This window comes from Entelurus aequoreus, linkage group LG05, assembly GCF_033978785.1.
Source record: "Entelurus aequoreus isolate RoL-2023_Sb linkage group LG05, RoL_Eaeq_v1.1, whole genome shotgun sequence".
In the NCBI taxonomy this organism is placed as follows: Eukaryota; Metazoa; Chordata; class Actinopteri; order Syngnathiformes; family Syngnathidae; genus Entelurus; species Entelurus aequoreus.
In genome coordinates, this window is record NC_084735.1 from 19516091 (window position 1) to 19538974 (window position 22884).

The following is a 22884-nucleotide window of genomic DNA, read 5'->3' on the forward strand; positions in this document are numbered from 1 at the left end:
TGCTTGGCACTCAGCATCAAGGGTTAGAATTGGGGGTTAAATCACCAAAAATGATTTCCGGGCGCGGCCACCGCTGCTGCTCACTGCTCCCCTCACCTCCTAGGGGGTGATTAAGGGTGACGGGTCAAATGCAGAGGTTAATTTCGCCACACCTAGTGTGTGTGTGACAATCATTGGTACTTGAACTTGATTAGATGTGTGGAAGAACTACTTAACGTTGGTGTTGCTGCGCCAGGACAAGAAGGCGGCCCAGGAGAAGGAGCGCGAGAGCAGGATCGCCGAGGCCGAGGTGCAGAACCTGCAGGGCGTCCGCCACCAGGAGGGCCTCAAGCTGGCGCATAAGCTCTCCCAGCGAGGTCTTCAGATCAAGGAGATTTCCTCCGACGGCCACTGCATGTACCGCGCCGTGCGGGACCAGCTGGCACGGCGCCGCCAGGTAAGTCGTTTCCCCGCCCGACTGTGTCCGCCGTCTTGTCCACGCCCACCTTTTGGCCCTCCAGCCCGAATTGAGCGTGGAAGAGCTGCGGGGTCGCACGGCGGCGCACATGAGGAGCCACGCCCAAGACTTCCTGCCTTTCCTCAGCAACGCCAACACGGGGGACGTGTGCACGGCAGGTGTGGTCACATGTCGGGTGTGCAGGTGAATATTCCTGCTCATGGACGTTGTCTTCCAGAGGCGTTTGACAAGTACTGCGCTGATGTCCAGCACACGGCAGCTTGGGGCGGCCAGCTGGAAGTGAGTCCCGCCTTCTTTTTTCACCTGTGCTCTAATAATTATGTCATATACTGCAAGAATAACATTCAATAAGACGCACTAGTTTTAAGTCGAAGGGCATACATTTTTTTTAATATTATAATTTATAATTTATTTTTTCAGTATTAGCAGGGAATATACAATAATAATCCCAATTATTATTATTATAAAAAGACAAGATATTTTCAGTAAATACTTCAATATTAAAATGTTTTGTTCAACACAACAATAATACATTAAAAATAATTTTTGAACAACCCCCCCAAATAATAATAATTTTAATTTAAAAATGCATTTAATTTACAACATATTTGACGTAAACCCTATATTTTTGTGTGAATAAATAAAATCATTTTTGGAAACCCCACCCAAATAATAATATCAATAAAATTAATTATAAAAAAAATGCATATAATTTTCAAGATATTTGAAGTAAACCCTATATTTGTATACTCCATTTAAAAAATATATTTTTTAGAAATATATTTCATTTACAATATATTTCAGTAAATCTTACATTTGCATACTTTATTTTTGAATATTGTAATTTGTTTTTATCACCACAACAATAATAAATGACATTTTTTGGAAATCCTCCCCAAATTATAATATTTAATTTTTTTTATTTTATTTTGCAAGATATTTTAAATAAACCCTACATTTGTATACTCTATAATTATTGTTTTTTTTATCACCACGGAATTAATAAAATAAAACGTTTTTGAAAAATACACATAAATGATAATTTTTAAATGTCTTATATTTATTTTGTTTTCAATAAACCCTTCTAAATATTTAATTTGTTATATTTATTTATCACCAAAACAATAAATACATTTATTTTTTTTGGAAAACCCACCCACATAATTCTATTAATACTGATTAAATAAAACAGATTTATTTTGCAATATATTTTCAATAAACCTTACATTTACAGTATATATCAATTACTTAATAAAAAAAACATTTTTTTTATCACCACAACAATAATAAATGACAATTTTTTCAGAAAATCCACCTAAAAATTAATAACATTATTTAAAAAAAAAATGCATGTAACTTACAATACATTTTCAATAAACCCTACATTTGTATACAATACTATTTAAATTATTTGATCATTTTTATCACCACAACAATAATAAATGAAAACATTTTTGTAAAACCAACCTAAATGAGAATAATATTAATTAAAAACAGATGTATTTTTCAAACTATTTTCAGTAAACTCTATAATTTTATTTTTTTCATCAGCACAATAATAACAAATTAAATAATTTTTGAAAACCCACCTAAATAATATATTTTTTTTAAAAACACATTTAATTTACAAGACATTTTCAGTAAATCGTACATTTGTATACTTTATTATCTAAAATATGTAACTATTTTTTATCACCACAACAATAAAAAATTAAATATTTTTTGGTAAACCCACCTTAATAATAATAATAATCATTTTTAAAAAATGCATTTCATTTACAAGATAACCCTATATTTGTGTACTTTATTATCTAAAATGTGCAAATATTTTTTATCACAACAGTAAAAAATTTTTTTTTTTATTTTATTTTTTTTAAACACACCTAAATAATAATAATATTTTATAAAATGCATGTAATACACAAGATGTTTTAAGTAAACCCGAGATTTTTATACTCTATTTTTAAAATGTTCTAATTATTTATTATCAGCACAACAACAATACTACATGTTTTGGAATGCCATCTAAATAACAATAATATTAAAAAATGCATTTAATTTACAAGACATTTTCAGTAAATCCCATATATGTGTACGCTTATTTAAAAAAAAATTAAAAATTAAAACAACAATAATAATTGAAATATTATTTTTAAAACCCACCTAAATAATTATATTATTAAAAAAACCTGCACATTTGTAGACTATTATACAATGTTTTTGTTTACCGCCACAACAATAATAAATTAATATTTTGGAAATTCTACCTAAATAATTATTATAATAATTGGATTTATGAATTTTTCTCCAGATTTTTTCCAGGATATTCGACCATATAAGATGTTTGAAAATGTTGCCAATGAACAAATATTACAACACCATTAATGTTGGTGTTTTTTCTGGAAGTGTGCCAAAGTACGCAATAGAAGTATTAATATTAATATTAGTTGTGGTCAAACAGCTGCAAGCGCTGACCAAGGTTCTTCAACTGCCAATCGATGTCATCCAGGCGGACTCCCCCACTATCAAAATTGGGGAAGACTTTGACGGCGACGCCATCACTCTGGTGTAAGAACACTGTCGTTTATTTTATGTTTATATTTTATTTTATATTATATATATTCTTTTTTTATTTATATATTATATATTACATATTATATTACTTGTATTTATGTTATTGTATAAATATAATATATTTGTATGTATTATAATAAATTGTATTTGTATACTTTTAATGTAATTAATGATATAAATCCTCTATATTCTAAAATGGACTTGACTTACTTGTCCTGTGCAGCTACATGCGTCATGCCTACGGACTGGGAGAACACTACAACTCTGTGGAGCAGCTGAAGGAGCCCAGCGGCGTGGAGAGCGCCTGAGAAGAAAACGCAACGATCAACCCGACGAAATGGATATTTGTTCAAATCATGTCCCGCGACACAGAAACCAACATGGAGGACAGGCAAGCCTCCCAGCAATATCAATAGCAAATAAAGTACACTAAATAATGTCTGTGTGTACCCTTCTATTAGTCACAGGACATTACGGCATCAATCATGTATAAACGCAGACAATTTGTGTCAAAATATTGGTGTTCTCAAAGGTATTTGAAATTATGTGCGCAAGTAGTTTAATGTGATTAATTTGAACACGAACATGTAAACTCATTTGTGCAGTGTTGAGTGTCATGCTGCTCTTCTACCGCCAGATGGCAGCAAGCACGGTGACATTCTGTAATGAGGAAATAAAAATAAAAATGTTCATTTGACATTGCAACTCAGGGTCTGCAAAAAATGCACATCTATTGAATTTTAATATTTACACTAACAAATCATTATCATAATTAGTAACTTTTGACGAAATCGGCAATAATAATCTTATTCCATCTTTCACTTCACTTTTTAAATGTTGCCATTAGATAGTGCAGTAGTTTTTAACCGTACTCTTCTTGCTGCTTTTCTACCACTAGATGGCAGCAAACACACACTGAAACATCCTGTAATGACATTTTAAATATTTTAATTGAAATGTGACATTTTTTGCAACTCTGGGTCTGCAAAATCTGCCCATATTTTGTGATGAGAGTATTTTAGCAAAATGTTTTCATATTTACACAGAAAAATTAATACTAAATTTGCTATTGTAGTCTTATTCTATTTTATTTAAAATTTAACTTGTTAAATGTTGCAATTTTTTCACATTTAACTATACCCACTATTTATTTACATATTTTGTTGGCCATATTCATAAAGTTAACACTTTAGGCCTCTCGTTAGTTGTGTTGTCTTGCTGCTCTTCTACCACTAGATGGCAGCAAACACACTGAAACATCCTGTAATGAGGACATTTGAAATATTTAAATTAAACTTTAACGTTTATTGACATTTTTTGCAACTCTGGGTCTGCAAAATTTGGCCATATTTTGAGATATAAGCCAGTATTTTATCAATTTAAAAAATATATTTACAGAGAAAAATTACTACTAAATTTGCAACTGTAGTCTTATTCTACTTTTTTTTTTTTAAATTTCACTTGTTAAATGTTGCAATTTTTCACAGTTAACTATATCCACTATTTATTTACATATTTTGTTGGCCATATTCATAAAGTTACACTTTAGGCCTCTCATTAGTTGTGTTGTCTTGCTGCTCTTCTACCGCTAGATGGCAGCAAACACACACTGAATGATAAATGATAAATGGGTTATACTTGTATAGCGCTTTTCTACCTTCAAGGTACTCAAAGCGCTTTGACAGTATTTCCACATTCACCAATTCACACACTGATGGAGGGAGCTGCCATGCAAGGCGCTAACCAGCAGCCATCAGGAGCAAGGGTGAAGTGTCTTGCCCAAGGACACAACGGACGTGACTAGGATGGTAGAAGGTGGGGATCGAACCCCAGTAACCAGCAACCCTCCGATTGCTGGCACGGCCACTCTACCAGAAACATCCTGTAATGAGGACATTTGAAATAATTAAATTAAACTTTTAACGTTAATTGACATTTTTTGCAACTCTGGGTCTGCAAAATGTGGCCATATTTTGAGATATAAGCCAGTATTTTATCAATTTAAAAAAAATATTTACACAGAAAATTACTACTAAATTTGCAACTGTAGTCTTATTTTTATTTAACTTGTTAAATGTTGCAATTTTTCACAATTAACTATATCCACTATTTATTTACATATTTTATTAGCCATATTCATAAAGTTAACACTTTTGGCCTCTCATTAGTTGTGTTGTCTTGCTGCTCTTCTACCACTAGATGGCAGCAAACACACACTGAAACATCCTGTAATGACATCTTGAAATATTTTAATTGAACTTTAACGTTAAGTGACATTTTTTTGCAACTCTGGGTCTGCAAAATTTGGCCATATTTTGTGATATAAGTGAGTATTTCAGCAAAAAATTGTCATATTTACACAGAAAAATCACTACCATAATGCAACTGTAGTCTTATTCTAGTTTTATATTTCACTTGTTAAATGTTGCCATTTTTCCCAGTCAACGATACCCACTATTTATTTACATATTTTATTAGCATATTCATAAAGTTAACACTTTTGGCGTCTCATTAGTTGTGTTGTCTTGCTGCTCTTCTACCGCTAGATGGCAGCAAACACACACTGAAACATCCTGTAATGACATTTGAAATATTTAAATTAAACTTTAACGTTAATTGACATTTTTTGCAACTCTGGGTCTGCAAAATTTGGCCATATTTTGTGATATAAGCCAGTATTTTAGCAATTTAAAAAAAATATTTACACAGAAAAATTACTACTAAATTTGCAACTGTAGTCATATTACTTTTTAAATTTTTATTTCACTTGTTAAATGTTGCAATTTTTCACAGTTAACTATATCCACTATTTACATATTTTGTTGGCCATATTCATAAAGTTAACACTTTTGGCCTCTCATTAGTTGTGTTGTCTTGCTGCTCTTCTACCGCTAGATGGCAGCAAACACACACTGAAACATCCTGTAATGACATTTGAAATATTTAAATTAAACTTAAACGTTGACATTTTTTGCAACTCTGGTTCTGCAAAATTTGGCCATATTTTGTGATATAAGTGAGTATTTTAGCCAAAAATTGTCATATTTTCACAGAAAAATCACTACTAAATTTGCTATTGGAGTCTTATTTTATTTTATTTAAAATTTAACTTGTTAAATGTTGCAATTTTTTCACATTTAACTATACCCATTATTTGTTTACATATTTTGTTGGCCATATTCATAAAGTTACACTTTAGGCCTCTCATTAGTTGTGTTGTCTTGCTGCTCTTCTACCACTAGATGGCAGCAAACACACACTGAAACATCCTGTAATGACATTTGAAATATTTAAATTAAACTTTAACGTTAATTGACATTTTTTGCAACTCTGGGTCTGCAAAATTTGGCCATATTTTGTGATATAAGCCAGTATTTTAGCAATTTAAAAAAAATATTTACACAGACAAATTACTACTAAATTTGCAACTGTAGTCTTATATTACTTTTTAAATTTTTATTTCACTTGTTAGATGTTGCAATTTTTCACAGTTAACTATATACACTATTTACATATTTTGTTGGCCATATTCATAAAGTTAACACTTTTGGCCTCTCATTAGTTGTGTTGTCTTGCTGCTCTTCTACCGCTAGATGGCAGCAAACACACACTGAAACATCCTGCAATGACATTTGAAATATTTAAATTAAACTTAAACGTTAATTGACATTTTTTGCAACTCTGGGTCTGCAAAATTTGGCCATATATTGTGATATAAGTGAGTATTTTAGCAAAAAATTGTCATATTTACACAGAAAAATCACTACTAAATTTGCTATTGGAGTCTTATTTTATTTAATTTAAAATTTAACTTGTTAAATGTTGCAATTTTTTCACATTTAACTATACCCACTATTTATTTACATATTTTGTTGGCCATATTCATAAAGTTAATACTTTAGGCCTCTCGTTAGTTGTGTTGTCTTGCTGCTCTCCTACCGCTAGATGGCAGCAAACACACACTGAAACATCTTGTAATGACATTTGAAATATTTTAATTCAACATTAACGTTAATTGACATTTTTTGCAACTATGTGTCTGCAAAATTTGGCCATATTTTTTGATAAAAGTTGGTATTTTAGCAAAAAATTGTCATATTTACACAGTAAAATCACTACCATAATTAGTTACATTCTGCAAAATTTTCAACTGTAGTCTTATTTTATTATTTTTATTTTACTTGTTAAATTTTGCCATTTTTAACATTGAACTATATCCACTATTTACATATTTTGTTGGCCATATTCATAAAGTTAACACTTTTGGCCTCTCGTTAGTTGTGTTGTCTTGCTGCTCTTCTACCGCTAGATGGCAGCAAACACACTGAAACATCCTGTAATAACTTAACGTTAATTAATTTTAGTTTTATTTATTTACACTTAAAAAACACTTTAAATTACACTTACAATATTATTTTTCCTGGGCTATGTTACAATTATAATGAATGTATAGGTTTAATTGCACCTATTTGTCAACTTAATCCACCATTTATGTTTTCTTTGACATATTTTGTGCGATTGAACTATTTTCATTCGACAACGTGAAAGGTTTCCTTTCATCGCAGCGGAGTCACCTGGCGACGGAGGAGGAGACAGGAGTGCGTTCTCCACCTGGGAAGCGGCTGAGACGCTCGGCGTGAAGTGGCCATGCATAAAACATCAGCTTTAATTGCAAGGCCACAAACTAATGACTTTGGACTGGTTAACAGCGGGGGAGCCGTGCAGACCCAATGAAAAATCAGCACGCGGGAGAGAGCGATGGAGAGGAGGGGAAAAAAAGAAGCGCGGGCTCTAATTGATGAATAATTGAAGCGGCGAGCTGTGGGGCATAATTGTGACATTTTCTTTCAATCAATTTCCAAATGGTGCGGGGGCGAAAACGGAATGAGAAATTGCTGCCTAGAAGCAGACTTTAGGTATTAAACTATTAATATACATACCATTTTTGTTTCATCTGGCATCACATGGACAAAGATAAGACATTCTGGAGGTCAGATGAAACAAAAATGGAGCTGTTTGGCCACAATACCCAGCAATATGTTTGGAGGAGAAAAGGTGAGGCCTTCAATCCCAGGAACACCATGCCTACCGTCGAGCATGGTGGTGGTAGTATTATGCTCTGGGCCTGTTTTGCTGCCAATGGAACTGCTGCTTTAAATGGGACAATGAAAATATTTTTTTAAGTGCTCCAATCACTCTATCACAAAAAAATAAGAGTTGTAGAAATGATTGGAAACTCAAGACAGCCATGACATTATGTTCTTTACAAGTGTATGCCAACTTTTGATCGCGACTGTATATACATTTACATACTTCCTGACTCTTTATAAAATCAGGACCACATTAAAGAAGCTGAATAGAAGGTAAAAGATTGGAAATTGAAGGTAAATAGAAGGTGAAGGTAGTAAATATAATATAAAATAAAGTCAACAGAATGTAAATAAAAGGTGAATTAATGTTAAAAAAAAGAAGGTATGTAGAGATAAAAGAAGGTAAATAGAAAGTAAGTAAAGAGTAAAAGAAGTTAAATAGAAGTTAAATGAAATGTTAAAAAAAAAGTAATAGAGAAGTTAAGGGACGGTCAGAGAAGGTGAAAGACAGTAAATAAAAGGTAACATAAGGAGTATAGAAGATAATAGAAGGTAAAACATGGTCAAATAAGGTACATAGAAGGTACATAAAAGGTAGAAGAAGAATTTTGAAGGTAAAACAAGGTAAAAGAAGGTCAAAGATGGTAAACAGAAGGTACATAAAAGGTAAAATAGATTAAATAAAGGTAAAAGTATATAAAACAAGGTAACAAGATCAAAAAAGGTAAATAGATGGTAAAAGAAGGCAAATAAAAGGTAAAAAAAATATAAACCCAAGGTAAAAAATGGTTAAAGAAGGTGAATAGGAGGTAAAATATGGAAAATTAAATGTAAAAGAAGCTAAATAGAAGGTAAAACAAGAAATATTAAAGGTAAAAGGAGGTCAAATATGGTAAATAGAAGGTAAAATAAGGCAAATTAAAGGTAAAAGATAAACACAAGGTAAAAAATGGTTAAAGAAGCTGAATGGGAGGTAAAATATGGAAAATGAAATGTAAAAGAAGCTAAATAGAAGGTAAAACAAGAAATATTGAAGGTAAAAGGAGGTCAAAGTTGGTAAATAGAAGGTAAAAGAATGTAAATGGAAGGTAAATAAAAGGTAAAATAAGTTAAATAGAAGGTAAATCAAAGTTTAAAAAAAAAGGGAAAAGACAACAAAGGAGAGTCCGAGAAGGTGAAAGACATTAATAAAAATATAAAATAAGGAATATAGAAGTTAAAAGAAGATAAAACAAGGTAAAAATGGTCAAAGAAAGTAAATAGAAGATAAGTCAAATGTAAAATAAGGAATGTAGAAGATAAAAGAAGATAAAAGAAGGTAAACAATGGTCAAAGAAGGTAAATAAAAGGTAAAACAAAGGAATAGAGAAGTAAAAGAAGGTAAAGTAAGGAAGATAGAAGATAAAAAAAACTATAAAAACAAAGTAACAAATGGTCAAAGAAGGTAAAAAAGGTAAAGGATTGTAAATAAAAGGTAAAATAAGTTTTATATATATATATATATATATATATATATATATATATATATATATATATATATATATATATATATATATATATATATATATATATATATATATATATATATATATATATATATATATATATATATATATATATATATATATATATATATGTGTTGTAGTACTGAAGTATTCACCACAGAGTATGTCTGAGGTAGTAATGTGTATATTTCCAGTGGTGTTGTAGTACTGAAGTATTCACCACAGAGTATTTGAAGGTTGATGTCATGACTTGATTAGCATTCTCCTCGCGTGCAATTCTAGCAGGAAATGACATTTAGCTTCCACGCATGGACCATCTTCATCCATCTTGCTGACACACACACACACACACACACACATGCACACTTACACGCACACACACACACACACTTACACGCACACACACTTACACGCACGCACACACGTAAACACACACACACGCACGCACACGCACATTCACACACGCAAACACACGTAAACACACACTCACACACGCACACTTACACGCACACACACACATATGCACATGCACACTTACACGCACACACACACACACTTACACACACACACACTTACACGCACGCACACACACGTAAACACACACTCACGCACGCACACACACACGTAAACACACACTCACACACGCACACTTACACGCACACACACACATTTGCAAATGCACACACACACTTACACACACACACACTTACACGCACGCACACACACGTATACACACACTCACGCACGCACACACACACACACACACACACACACATACGCACACACACGTAAACACACACTCACACACACACACTTACACGCACACACACACAGATGTACACACACACACACACACTTACACACAAACGCATGCACACACTTACACGCACGCACACACACACAAACACTTACCCGCACACACATATGCACACGCACCCACACACACACACACTTACACGCACTTACACACACGTAAACACACACACATGCACACACACACGCACACACATACACAAACACACAGACTTACACACCCACATACACGCACACACATGTAAACACACACACTCACGCACGCACACACACTTACACACACAGTTATGAACATGCACGCACACACACACATACACACACACGCATGCAGACACACACACTTACACACGTAAACACACACACTCACGCACGCACACACACTCACTCACACGCACATATGAACACGCACACACAAACGCACACACACACACGCACACGTAAACACACAGTCAAGCACACACACACACTTACACGCACACACATGAACACGCACACACACAAACGCACCCACACCCACACACACACGCATGCAGACACACACTTACACGCACACACACGTAAACACACAGTCACGCACGCACACACACTTACACGCACACACATATGAACACGCACACACACAAATGCACGCACACACACACACACACGCACACACTTACACGTACACATGCAGACACACACTTACACGCACACACACAAACGCACACACACACACGTAAACACACAGTCAAGCACACACACACACTTACACGCACACACATGAACACGCACACACACAAACGCACCCACACACACACGCATGCAGACACACACTTACACGCACACACACGTAAACACACAGTCACGCACGCACACACACTTACACGCACACACATATGAACACGCACACACACAAATGCACGCACACACACACACACACGCACACACTTACACGTACACATGCAGACACACACTTACACGCACGCACACACACACACACACACACATTTACTTACACGCACACACATGTAAACACACACATTCATGCACACACTTACACGCACGCATGCAGACACACACTTACACGCATGCACACACACAGACACACACACTCACTTACACGCACGCACACACACACATGTAAACACGCACACACACTTACATACACACACACAAGCACACACACGTAAACACACACACACACACACACACACACTAGCAGAGACAGCATGAATACGTGTAGTTTCCTGTCCTATGTTGTGTTGTGGTGTGTTGTTTTGTACGGAGGTGTACGGGTGCCAGGTGTGGTCGTACCTCTGGTGGGGGAACACCTGGTGCTTTTCCCAGTAGTTTGTCCACTTTGGCCCCCACTTGGCTCTCAGCACGTGGCTCCTTGGCACACACCAGCCACCAAACCTCCAGTTCCACTGGCCGGGGAGAACATGTGTGAAAACCTGGGTGAGTCAGGGTATGTCTACCTGGGTAGGTGAAGACAGGTGGAGGACCAGGTCACCTCTGTCCCAACGGTCGTGAAGGCAAACGGCGTGGAGCTCTGAGAGCCCCGAAGACCTTGTGGACAGCCGCCGCAGTCGAGGAAGCCTCCGTTGGTGATGGCCTCTCCGTACCACCGGATCCTGCTTTTCTCATGCATCGGCGCCCATCTACATTTCTGCCAGTGGGTGCTCGGTGTGTGTGTACTAGTGCACCGGTACCGGTACCAAAAGTATTTCGGTACTTTTCTAAATAAAAGGGGACCACAAAAAATGTCATTATTATTTATTTTAACAAAGAATCTTATGGTACATGAAACATATGTTTCTTATTGCAAGTTTGTCCTTAAAAACATAGAAGACAACTTGTCTTTTAGTAGTAAGTAAACAAACAAAGGCTCCTAATTTAGCTGCAGTAACATATTGTGTCATTTATACACACATTATTAAGGACAAGCGGTAGAAAATGAATTATTAATGTAGTTGTTCATTTACTGTTAATATCTGCTTACTTTCTCTTTCAACATATTCTATCTACAATTCTGTTAAAATGTAATAATCACTTATTCTTCTCTTCTTTGATGCTTTACATTAGTTTTGGATGATACCACACATTTGGGCATCAATCCGATACCAAGTAGAAACAGGATCATACATTGGTCATATTCAAAGTCCAGGGACATATTTCCTGACTTTATAAACAATAATATACATTTAAAAAAAGCGAAAGAAGATTTTGTGATGTTAAAAAATATCGATGTGATCATAGTATCGACAAGATACGCGCCTGTACTTAGTATCATTACAGTGGATGTTGAAGAGTTGGTTCTGCAGGGAATTCGGGGAATTTGTTCGGTTGTGTTTATGTTGTGTTGCGGTGCAAATGTTCTTCCAAAATGTGTTTGTCGTCGTCGTTTAGTGTGGTTTCACTATATGGCACATGTTTATGACAGTGTTGGCATTGTTCATACTGCCACCCTTAGTGCATACTTGCCAACATTGAGACATCCAATTCCGGGAGGTGGGGGGTGGGGTGGCGCGTGGTTGGGGGCTGTATATTTACAGCTAGAATTCACCAACTCGAGTATTTCATATATATTTCATATATATTTCATATATACATATACATATATATGTATATATATGTGCATATATACATACATACACATATGTGTATATATTTGTATATATGTGTATATATACACTACCGTTCAAAAGTTTGGGGTCACCCAAACAATTTTGTGAAATAGTCTTCATTTCTAAGAACAAGAATAGACTGTCGAGTTTCAGATGAAAGTTCTCTTTTTCTGGCCATTTTGAGCGTTTAATTGACCCCACAAATGTGATGCTCCAGAAACTCAATTTGCTCAAAGGAAGGTGAGTTTTGTAGCTTCTGTAACGAGCTAAACTGTTTTCAGATGTGTGAACATGATTGCAGAAGGGTTTTCTAATCATCAATTAGCCTTCTGAGCCAATGAGCAAACACATTGTACCATTAGAACACTGGAGTGATAGTTGCTGGAAATGGGCCTCTATACACCTATATAGACATTGCACCAAAAACCAGACATTTGCAGCTAGAATAGTCATTTACCACATTAGCAATGTATAGAGTGTATTTATTTAAAGTTAAGACAAGTTTAAAGTTATCTTCATTGAAAAGTACAGTGCTTTTCCTTCAAAAATAAGGACATTTCAATGTGACCCCAAACTTTTGAACGGTAGTGTATGTATGAAATACTTGACTTTCAGTGAATTCTAGCTATATATATATATATATATATATATATATATATATATATATATATATATATATATATATATATATATATATATATATATATATATATATTTTATTATACATATAAATAAAATAAATACTTGAATTTCAGTGTTCCGGAGGCTATCCAGTAGATGGCAGTATTGTCCTGTTTAAGAGTGTCACAACATTGCTGTTTACGGCAGACGAACTGCTTTACGGTAGACTAAACGTGCCTGCTGTTGTTGTGGGTTGTTACCGCGCTGGGAGGACGTTAATGAAACTGCCTAACAATAAACCCACATAAGAAACCAAGAACTCGCCCTCGATCATCCTACAGTTATAAAGTGATTGGGCAGGCACGCTGTTTATATCGTGGGAAAGCGGACGTGAAAACAGGCTGTCGCCACTCAGGTCCGCATGGAGCTGGAGGGGGCGTGGCCTCCAGCTCCGGCTGAACTCCGGGAGAAAATTTCTTCCGGGAGGTTTTCGGGAGAGGCGCTGAATTCCGGGAGTCTCCCAGAAATTAGTATGCCCTTAGTGTGACGTGTATGGCTGTTAAAGTTAAAGTTAAAGTACCAATGATTGTCACACACACACTAGGTGTGGTGAAATTTGTCCTCTGCATGTGACCCATCCCCTTGTTCCCCCCCCCCCCCCCGGGAGGTGATGGGAGCAGTGAGCAGCAGCGGTGGCCGCGCCCCTTGCGTAAGTATGCACTTCATTCGCTCGTGTGCAGCGTGTTCAAAGTCAAGATAATTGTGTCATAAGTTCATTATCGAGCACAATGGAATCTTGGTTAGGCTTTGTCAATTATGTGACTTTATTATGTAAAACGGACCAAACTTGGCACAAAATTAACAACAACAACATTGATATTTCAAAAATTATTTGAAAAATCGAAAGTTGCCATCAATCCCACGTGGGTGCTTCGGGGCCCGGGCACCAGGGCCGGCCCGTGGCATAGGCCGTACAGGCAAATGCTAAGGGCGCCGTCCATCAGGTGGCGCCACGCCAGTGCCACAAATGTTGGAGAAAAAAAAAAGAAAAAAGAAAAAAAGTACGTACTATTATTTCTAAATACAAAAAATAATCCCACGTTAATTAAAATGCAAAGTAAAGCCTATTTAATAGAAATATTATTTGTTACAACATTACGCCCCCCCCCCCCCCCCCCCTCACCCTCCCTTCCCGTATCATGACTCTTTTTGGACGTCACCTCATCAAAAAAACAACACAAGATGTCAAAACGGCCAAAACTGCCAGGTGCCCAGGGAAGAAAAAAGAGAAAAGAAGAGGAGAAGAAACGAGAAAAAGACAGAGGTAGCAGGTAGGTAACGTTAGCCTACATGAAATTATTTGTCTGTTACAGAATGTGATGGTAACCTGGCTTTTTAGCATTAAGCTAATGTTACATGATTCGGCAATTGCTAATCAATAAATGGCTAGTTCTGTTTTAACGTCGGGTTAATATTGTGGAGGGGGCTAAATTGTTAGGGAAAATAATAATGTAACGTTAGGTAATTACAGTACTCCCACCTTACATTCCTCAGGGACATTTGTATTAGATATTTTAAGCAGGTGTTTTTTGTTTACATTGTTATTGCCTTCTGGTTAGCTAATGTTTGCTCTGCAGGTAATAGTCACTTTTCCACCCCTTTATATATTAGGTATAGTTGTAAGCCTGGTTGTTAAAGTGCACATCATTAATGTTAATTAAGCAATATTACATGAGAGGAATGCTGTTTTTTAATTTGAGCACTGCTGTGATTCGGTTAAAGATAATCATAACATAACATTCTCATATGATATATTATACTGCTATTCAGCACTTCACTGTAATGATGACAATACATTGATTGTTAGATATTCATTTTTTATTTTTTGTATTCATTTATTTATTCATATTTTTTTTTATCTTGTTAACTATTCTGATTGTTAATTTGCTTTCTTTAAGTAAAAAAAAGGTCAAAGACAAAGCTATTCGTTTTTTTGTGAGTATATACACTTCACCGCCGATGTGGGGGGGCGCCACCTAAAATCTTGCCTAGGGCGCCAGATTGGTTAGGGCCGGGCCTGCCGGGCACCCATGGGATCGGCGCCTATGGTCTCATGTGCAAGGACTTTCCCAATAAAAACTGCTACCACACAGGTGTCTCTGTCTGGTGTAGAACCCCTTCCTCCACCTCCACTTAATAGAGCCCTGCGGCAATGGGGGACAAGCGAAAGCGGCAGGTGGAGGTAACCACTGAATCCTGCAAGTAGGCGGCCTGGCGGCTACAGTTTGTCTCCTCCTGACCGTGAGACATCAGCAGAGTTTGGTGTTCCCCTAGACCAGGGGTCGGCAACCCAAAATGTTGAAAGAGCCATATTGGACCAAAAATACAAAAACAAATCTGTCTGGAGCCGCAAAAAATTAAAAGCCATGTTACATACAGATAGTGTGTCATGAGATATAAATTGAATTAAGAGGACTTAAAGGAAACTAAATGAGCTCAAATATACCTACAAATGAGGCATAATGATGCAATATGTACATATAGCTAGCCCAAATAGCATGTTAGCATCGATTAGCTTGCAGTCATGCAGTGACCAAATATGTCCGATTAGCACTCCACACAAGTCAATAACATCAACAAAACTCACCTTTGTGCATTCATGCACAACGTTAAAGTTTGGTGGACAAAATGAGACAGAAAAAGAAGTGGCATAAAACACGTCCTGGAAAGTCGGAGAAAGTTGTAAACAAACTACGGTGCGTTCAAGGACCGCCAAAATTAGTAGGACAAAACGGCGCTCGCCAAATACTCGAATCAGTGAAGCATGTTTACAATTAGGGAGATTTGTGTCATGTTTGTCCTCCTACAGAAACTATATTAACACAAAAAAAATATTTTTTCCCCCTCATCTTTTTCTATTTTTCATACATTTTTTAAAAAAGCTCCAGAGAGCCACTTGGGCGGCGCTAAAGAGCCGCATGCGCCCTAGACCAGTGTTTTTCAACCACTGTGAGATACAGTCTGGTGTGCCGTGGGAGATGATGTCATTTCACCTATTTGGGGTAAAAATATTTTTTGCAGAGCAGTAATTATAGTCTGCAAATAATGTGTTGTTGTTGTTGAGTGTCGGTGCTGTCTAGAGATCGGCAGAGTAACCATGTAATACTCTTCCATATCAGTAGGTGGCAGCAGGTAGCTAATTCCTTTTAGATGTCGGGAACATGTTTTTTTTTGTGATCCCAATATGCAGGCGACAGTGGGAGGCAGTGTGCAGGTAAAAAGCTATTTAATGCTAAAAATAAACAAAAGGTGAGTGCCCCTAAGAAAAGGCGTTGGAGCTTAGGGAACGGAACTAAAACTGAACTGGCGACAAAGTAAACAAAGCCAGAATGCTGGACGACAGCAAAGACTTGCAGCGTGTGAAGCAGCAGACGGCGTCCACAAAGTACATGGATGAAACACAATTTTCTTCAACTAAACAGCTCCAAAACTGAAGCCATTCTAGTCGGCACCCCACATCAGACTCAGTCATACACCATCACCAGCATCACCTTCTCCGGCCACGACATTCACCCCTCATCCTCAGTCACTAATCTGGGTGTTAAAATGGACCCTAACCTGACCTTTGAGGCTCATATAAAACAACTGTGCAAGACCTCCTTCTACCACCTCAGGAACATTGCGAAACTCCGCCCCTCACTCACTCTCTCTGATGCCGAGAGGCTCGTCCCCGCCTTTGTCTCCTCCAGGCTAGACTACTGCAACGCACTTCTTGTCGGGAAGAACAAGAACTACCAGAAGCTGCAATACATACAGAATAGTGCTGCTAGGATCCTGATGAGAGTGCGGAAATACGACCACATCACACAAACTCTCAAATCCCTTCACTGGCTTCCTGTTCCACTCAGGATTGAATTCAAAATCTCCCTACTAACCCACCAGTGCCTCCATGGAAATGCCCTCCTCTACCTTAAAGAACTGCTCACCCCCAAATCCTCCCCGCGGCACCTCCGCTCCGGACAGGCTAACCTCCTCCAACCTCCGAGGACAAAGCTACGAACTATTGGAGATCGGGCTTTCTGTTCCGCTGCTCCCAGTCTGTGGAACGCTCTCCCTGACCACCTGAGGGCACCACAGACTGTGGATGCTTTTAAAAAAGGCTTAAAAACCCATCTTTTTAAAAAAGCCTTTTTATAGATTTTTTTAGATACGCATGCTGGTTCTAGCTATTGGGCGGTTTCTAGTTTTATATTTTATTTATTTGTATTATCTTTTATTATTATTACTATTATTACTATTTTCTTTTTCTTTTTTTAACACTGTGGCACTTTGAGGTTGTTTGCTCAACGTAAAGTGCTTTTTACAAATAAAATCTATTATTATTATTATTATCCGAACATGACATGACAATCAACAATGTCCCCACAAAGAAGGATAAAAACAACTGAAATATTCTGATTGCTAAACCAAAGTAGATGCGGGGAAATATCGCTCAAAGGAAGACATGAAACTGCTACAGGAAAATACCAAAAAAAGAGAAAAAGCCACTAAAATAGGAGCGCAAGACAAGAACTAAAACACTACACACGGGAAAACAGCAAAAAAGTCCAAATAAGTCAGGGGGGGTGATGTGACAGGTGGTGACAGTACACCTACTTTGAGACGAGAGCTATATTGATGCATGCTTGGTTATGGTTTAAAGTCATATCCATCCATTTTCTACCACTTGTCCCTTTCCGAAGTCATATCCAACAATTGCGACAATTTTTTTTTTACTGTCAACTGAGTTTCGTTTTTTAATGATTTCTGCTGGTGGTGTGTAGGGAACGAAACTAAAACTGAATTGACTGCAAAATAAACAAAAACAGAATGCTGGACGACAGCAAAGACTTGCAGCGTGTGGAGCAGCAGACGGCGTCCACAAAGTACATCCGAACATGACACGACAATCAACAATGTCCCCACAAAGAAGGATAGCGTCCACACAACTTCAATATTTTTGATTGCTAAAACAAAGCAGGTGCGGGGAATAGCGCTCAAAGGAAGACAGGAAAATACCAACTGTTAGAATAATTGTAAGTTATCACAAAAAACTTTGCGTTGAAATGAGTTTCAGGCAAAAGGACAGGGAGCTGTCTTTGAAACCTACCAAGAAGAAGGCTCGTAAAACTCCACTGTGTAAGGGGGAGAGCCACATGAAGGGTTTTCTGTTTTCTCTCATGTATGGTAATCAACAGAAGGATGTTGTTCTGGCCCAAGGACTTCAAAGCGGAGAGATGACAGGATCTGCCCAATTTCCAGACGAACTCTTTTTGAAGTATTTTACGACCTCTTTTTGAACTATTTTTACGGACTCTTTTTGAACTATTTTTACGAACTCTTTTTGAAATGACCTTTCCTGTGAATTGTTTACGACCTTTTCTGTGAACTTTTTGCCACCTTGTGGCCATGTGGTCGGGGGGAGGGTCCAAAATAAAAGAAGGAGGCATGCAATCTTTGGGCAGAGCGTGCTGAGATACTGTACAAAGGGCACAGTGCGTCCAGGCGTGTCTCCTCAATTGAGTCCAAATTGAATTCTGTCTCTGTTTAATTCTTTGCCTCTTGTCTTGTTTAATAGATGTCATCAGTGTTTGAACCTGACACCAACAAAACAGGAAAAGTCACCAAAATAGGAGCGCAAGACAAGAAGTAAAACACTACACATGGGAAAACAGCAAAAAAGTCCAAATAAGTCAGGGTGTGATTTGACAGGTGGTGACAGTACACCTACTTTGAGACAAGAGCTATAGTGATGCATGCTTGGTTATGCTTTAAAGTCATATCCAACAATTGCGAGAACGACTTTTTACTGTCAATATCGACTACTGAGTTTCATTTTTAAATGATTTCTGCTGGTGGTGTGCCTCCGCATTTTTTCAATGAATAAAACACTGCCCTAGACGACTGACCGGTAAACAATACTATCTTTAGGATAGTATTGTTTACCGTCAAATTAGGGAAGGCATAGGAAAATGTCGTCTTAAACCAGGGGTGTCCAAACTTTTTCCACTGAGGGCCGCACACGGAAAAATTAAAGCATGTAGGGGCCATTTTGATATTTTTCATTTTCAAACCATAACAAAATATATGCATTTTTAATTTATTTTACCTTTACCGGGGACCATAAAGGGTCTCAGTCATTAAAATGTTAAAAATAAGTCGGATTACTATTATTTTTAAATTATTTGACGCTTACAGTAAATCTCTATATCAACCTCAAGTTGATATAAAGTAATACAAATTTAAAAAAAATGTTTTATGGCTTTTCTGTCAAAAACAACTTAGTTTTTTTATAGTAAAAGTGAAATATGCAGGAGATCCAAATATCCAGGAGATGGCAAAAAGCCGCTGCCTGACCAGGGCTCAGAAAATCTGCAAAGACTCCTCCCACCCCCACCAAGGACTGTTTTCACTGCTGGACTCTAGAAAGAGGTTCTGTAACAGCTTCTTCCCTCAGGCCGTAAGGCTCTTGAACGCATCATAATTAAATTATCCCCTCAACTCCCCCCAAAATGGATTAACTCGCTGGAATAAAAAAGACAATATAACGTGGACGCAAGTGAAAAAGTGCAATATATTTATCTGTACAGTAATCTATTTATTTATTTATTTATATATATTTATTTATTTTATATATATATATATATATATATATATATATATATATATATATATATATATATATATATATATATATATATATATATATATATATATATATATATTTATATATGCACCTTATTGCTTTTTTATCCTATATATATATATATATATATATATATATATAGTTCTTATCTGTGCTGTAAAGTTCACATTTGAATGACAATAAAAAGGAAGTCTAAGTCTAATTTAGTAATTAGAGCCCTAAAAGATCAATAATGCAGGACACCATTAATTTTAATTATTTCATATTTTTGAGTAATCACAGTGAAAAGATTAATAAAAAAATCACTAAATATATTCGGGATGCAAAAGGTGCCCCCACTCATAAAGTGATACATTTTTATTAGGTTTTTCTTTTACTTTCAACACTTAAGTTCAACTTCAGATATATCTGTCGATTTTATGCTGGAACTATTATTTTGTTTGTTTTATGCGCTTTTTGTCAAAGAAAACTTTGATGTTTTTATACGGCTACTACACAATATATGCAATATTTTTCCACATAAAACATTTTAAAGTGAAATATTTGAAGTAATTGGAGCCCTGAAAATAATTCATTATAACATGGATTTTTTTTTCATTATTATTATTTTTTTGAGCAATGGCAAAAAAAGAAAAGTTCTTTTTTATTTTTACAATAGTATTTCCAGAATATGTGGCGGGCCGGTAAACAATTAGCTGCGGGCCGCAAATGGCCCCCGGGCCGCACTTTGGACACCCCTGTCTTAAACAAATAGGTATCCAGTCTAACTGGTGGATGGTAGTTCTACCCTCCAAGCTGTCGAAACCAAAGAAATAAAAAACGGATTATCTCTGCGTGGAACATACACATAACTCAGGGACAGACAGGCTTCCTCAAGTCCAGAACGAAGAACAGCTCTCATGGCTAGGGAACTAGCTGGCTATCACGTCGACGTTGCGACCCTCAGCGAAATCAGACTGGACGATCAAGGATTGGCCACGGAATAAAAAGGCAGCTACGCCTTCTTTTGGCGAGGCAAAACCAAAAGGACGAAGTCAGTCGCTACAGAGCCCCAAACTTCATGTGACCTTCCAATTAGCCCACGTACGGTACGCAGAGAGCTTCATGGAATGGGTTTCCAAAGGCCGTGCGGCTGCATCTAAGGCAGGGGTCGGCAACCCGCGGCTCCGGAGCCGCATGCGGCTCTTTGACCACTCTGATGCAGCTCTGCTGCATACTTGCCGAACCCCCGATTTTCCCAGGAGACTTATGGATCTCAGTGCCTCTCCTAGATAACTCCCAGGGCAAATATAATCCTATTTTCACTCTAATTACTAGATTAAGGGCGTGCCCTAATTGCACTGCAGTAATTGTTCTCTATAGCATTTACAAACAGTGTGCCAGCCCGGCCACATGTTGTATGTAGCTTTTACTTGCAAACGTAGGAGACAGCAAATCATAGTTAGTCATCAGCCACACAGTTTACACTGACGGTAGCCGTATAAAACAACTTTAACACTGTTACGTTACAAATATGCGCCACACTGTGAACCCACACCAAAAAATAATGAAAAACACATTTCTGGAGAACATCCCACCGTAACACAACATAAACACAACACAACCAATACCCAGAATCCCATGCAGCCCTAACTCTTCCGGTCTAGATTATACACCCCGCTACCACCAAATCCCCCCACACATCAACACCCCCCCCCCCCCCCCCTCCGTGCGTCGGTTGAGCGGAAGAGTTAGTGCTGCATGGGATTCTGGGTATTTGTTGTGTTGTGTTTATGTTGTGTTACAGTGCAGATGTTCTCCAGAAATGTGTTTGTCATTCTTTTTTGGTGTGGGTTCAAAGTGTGGCGCTTATTTGTAACGTAACAGTGTTCAAGTTGTTTTATACAGCTACCGTCAGTGTAAGCTGTGTGGCTGTTGAACTAGTACGCCTTGCTGTCACTTACGTGAGCAAGCTGAAGCTGTATTCTACATGTGGTCGAGCAGGTACACTGTTTGGGCAGGCTGTAGAGGGCGCCAAAAGCAGTGCCATCACGCCCTGATATTCGGGAGTCTCCCGGAAATATTGTGAAAGTTGGCAAGTATGACGCTATCAAGCGCCATTCATTCAAAACTCGCGGGCCGAACTAACATCAAATTTCCATATTAAAGTGCGTGCCGGTGCGTGTGTCTGAGACCCCTGGTTAACATAGCACAAAGCAATTTAAGCTTTGTATGCGGTGTTTTTCATTTTAAAATTTTTTCGTGGCTCCCATTATTTTCTTTAATTTGTGAAACTTGCCAAAATGGCTCTTTGAGTGGTAAAGGTTGCCGACCCCTGATCTAAGGCATACATCACCAAGTCCAATGCAAAGTTTGGGATGCAGTGGTGTAAAGCAGTGGTCCCCAACCACCGGTTTGTGGACCGATTGGTACCGAGCCGCGGCCGCACAAGAAATTTAAAAAAAAAAATGGTTTAATTAAATCAACATAAAAAACAATATATACATTATATATATCAATATAAATCAATACAGTCTGCAGGGATACAGTCCGT

General features: G+C 37.2%; 2 protein-coding genes across 2 annotated transcripts in view; one reads left to right on the forward strand and one right to left on the reverse strand.

Moving 5' to 3' along the window:
- otud6b (OTU deubiquitinase 6B) overlaps positions 1–3582 on the forward strand; it is a 9023-nt gene extending 5441 nt beyond the window's left edge. Inside the window, exons 4-8 of the mRNA XM_062047320.1 lie at positions 236–436; positions 501–615; positions 675–736; positions 2919–3025; positions 3255–3582. Coding sequence (XP_061903304.1) covers positions 236–436; positions 501–615; positions 675–736; positions 2919–3025; positions 3255–3339 — 570 coding nt within the window. The 3' untranslated portion in view covers positions 3340–3582. The remainder of the gene's footprint in view (positions 1–235; positions 437–500; positions 616–674; positions 737–2918; positions 3026–3254) is intronic.
- runx1t1 (RUNX1 partner transcriptional co-repressor 1) overlaps positions 1–22884 on the reverse strand; it is a 113532-nt gene continuing 90648 nt past the window's right edge. The window contains exons 11-14 of the transcript XR_009826215.1: positions 11932–12157; positions 11733–11845; positions 3242–3335; positions 1–786 (exon numbers count right to left, since the gene is read on the reverse strand). The gene's annotated coding sequence lies outside the window, so the exon portion shown is untranslated. The remainder of the gene's footprint in view (positions 787–3241; positions 3336–11732; positions 11846–11931; positions 12158–22884) is intronic.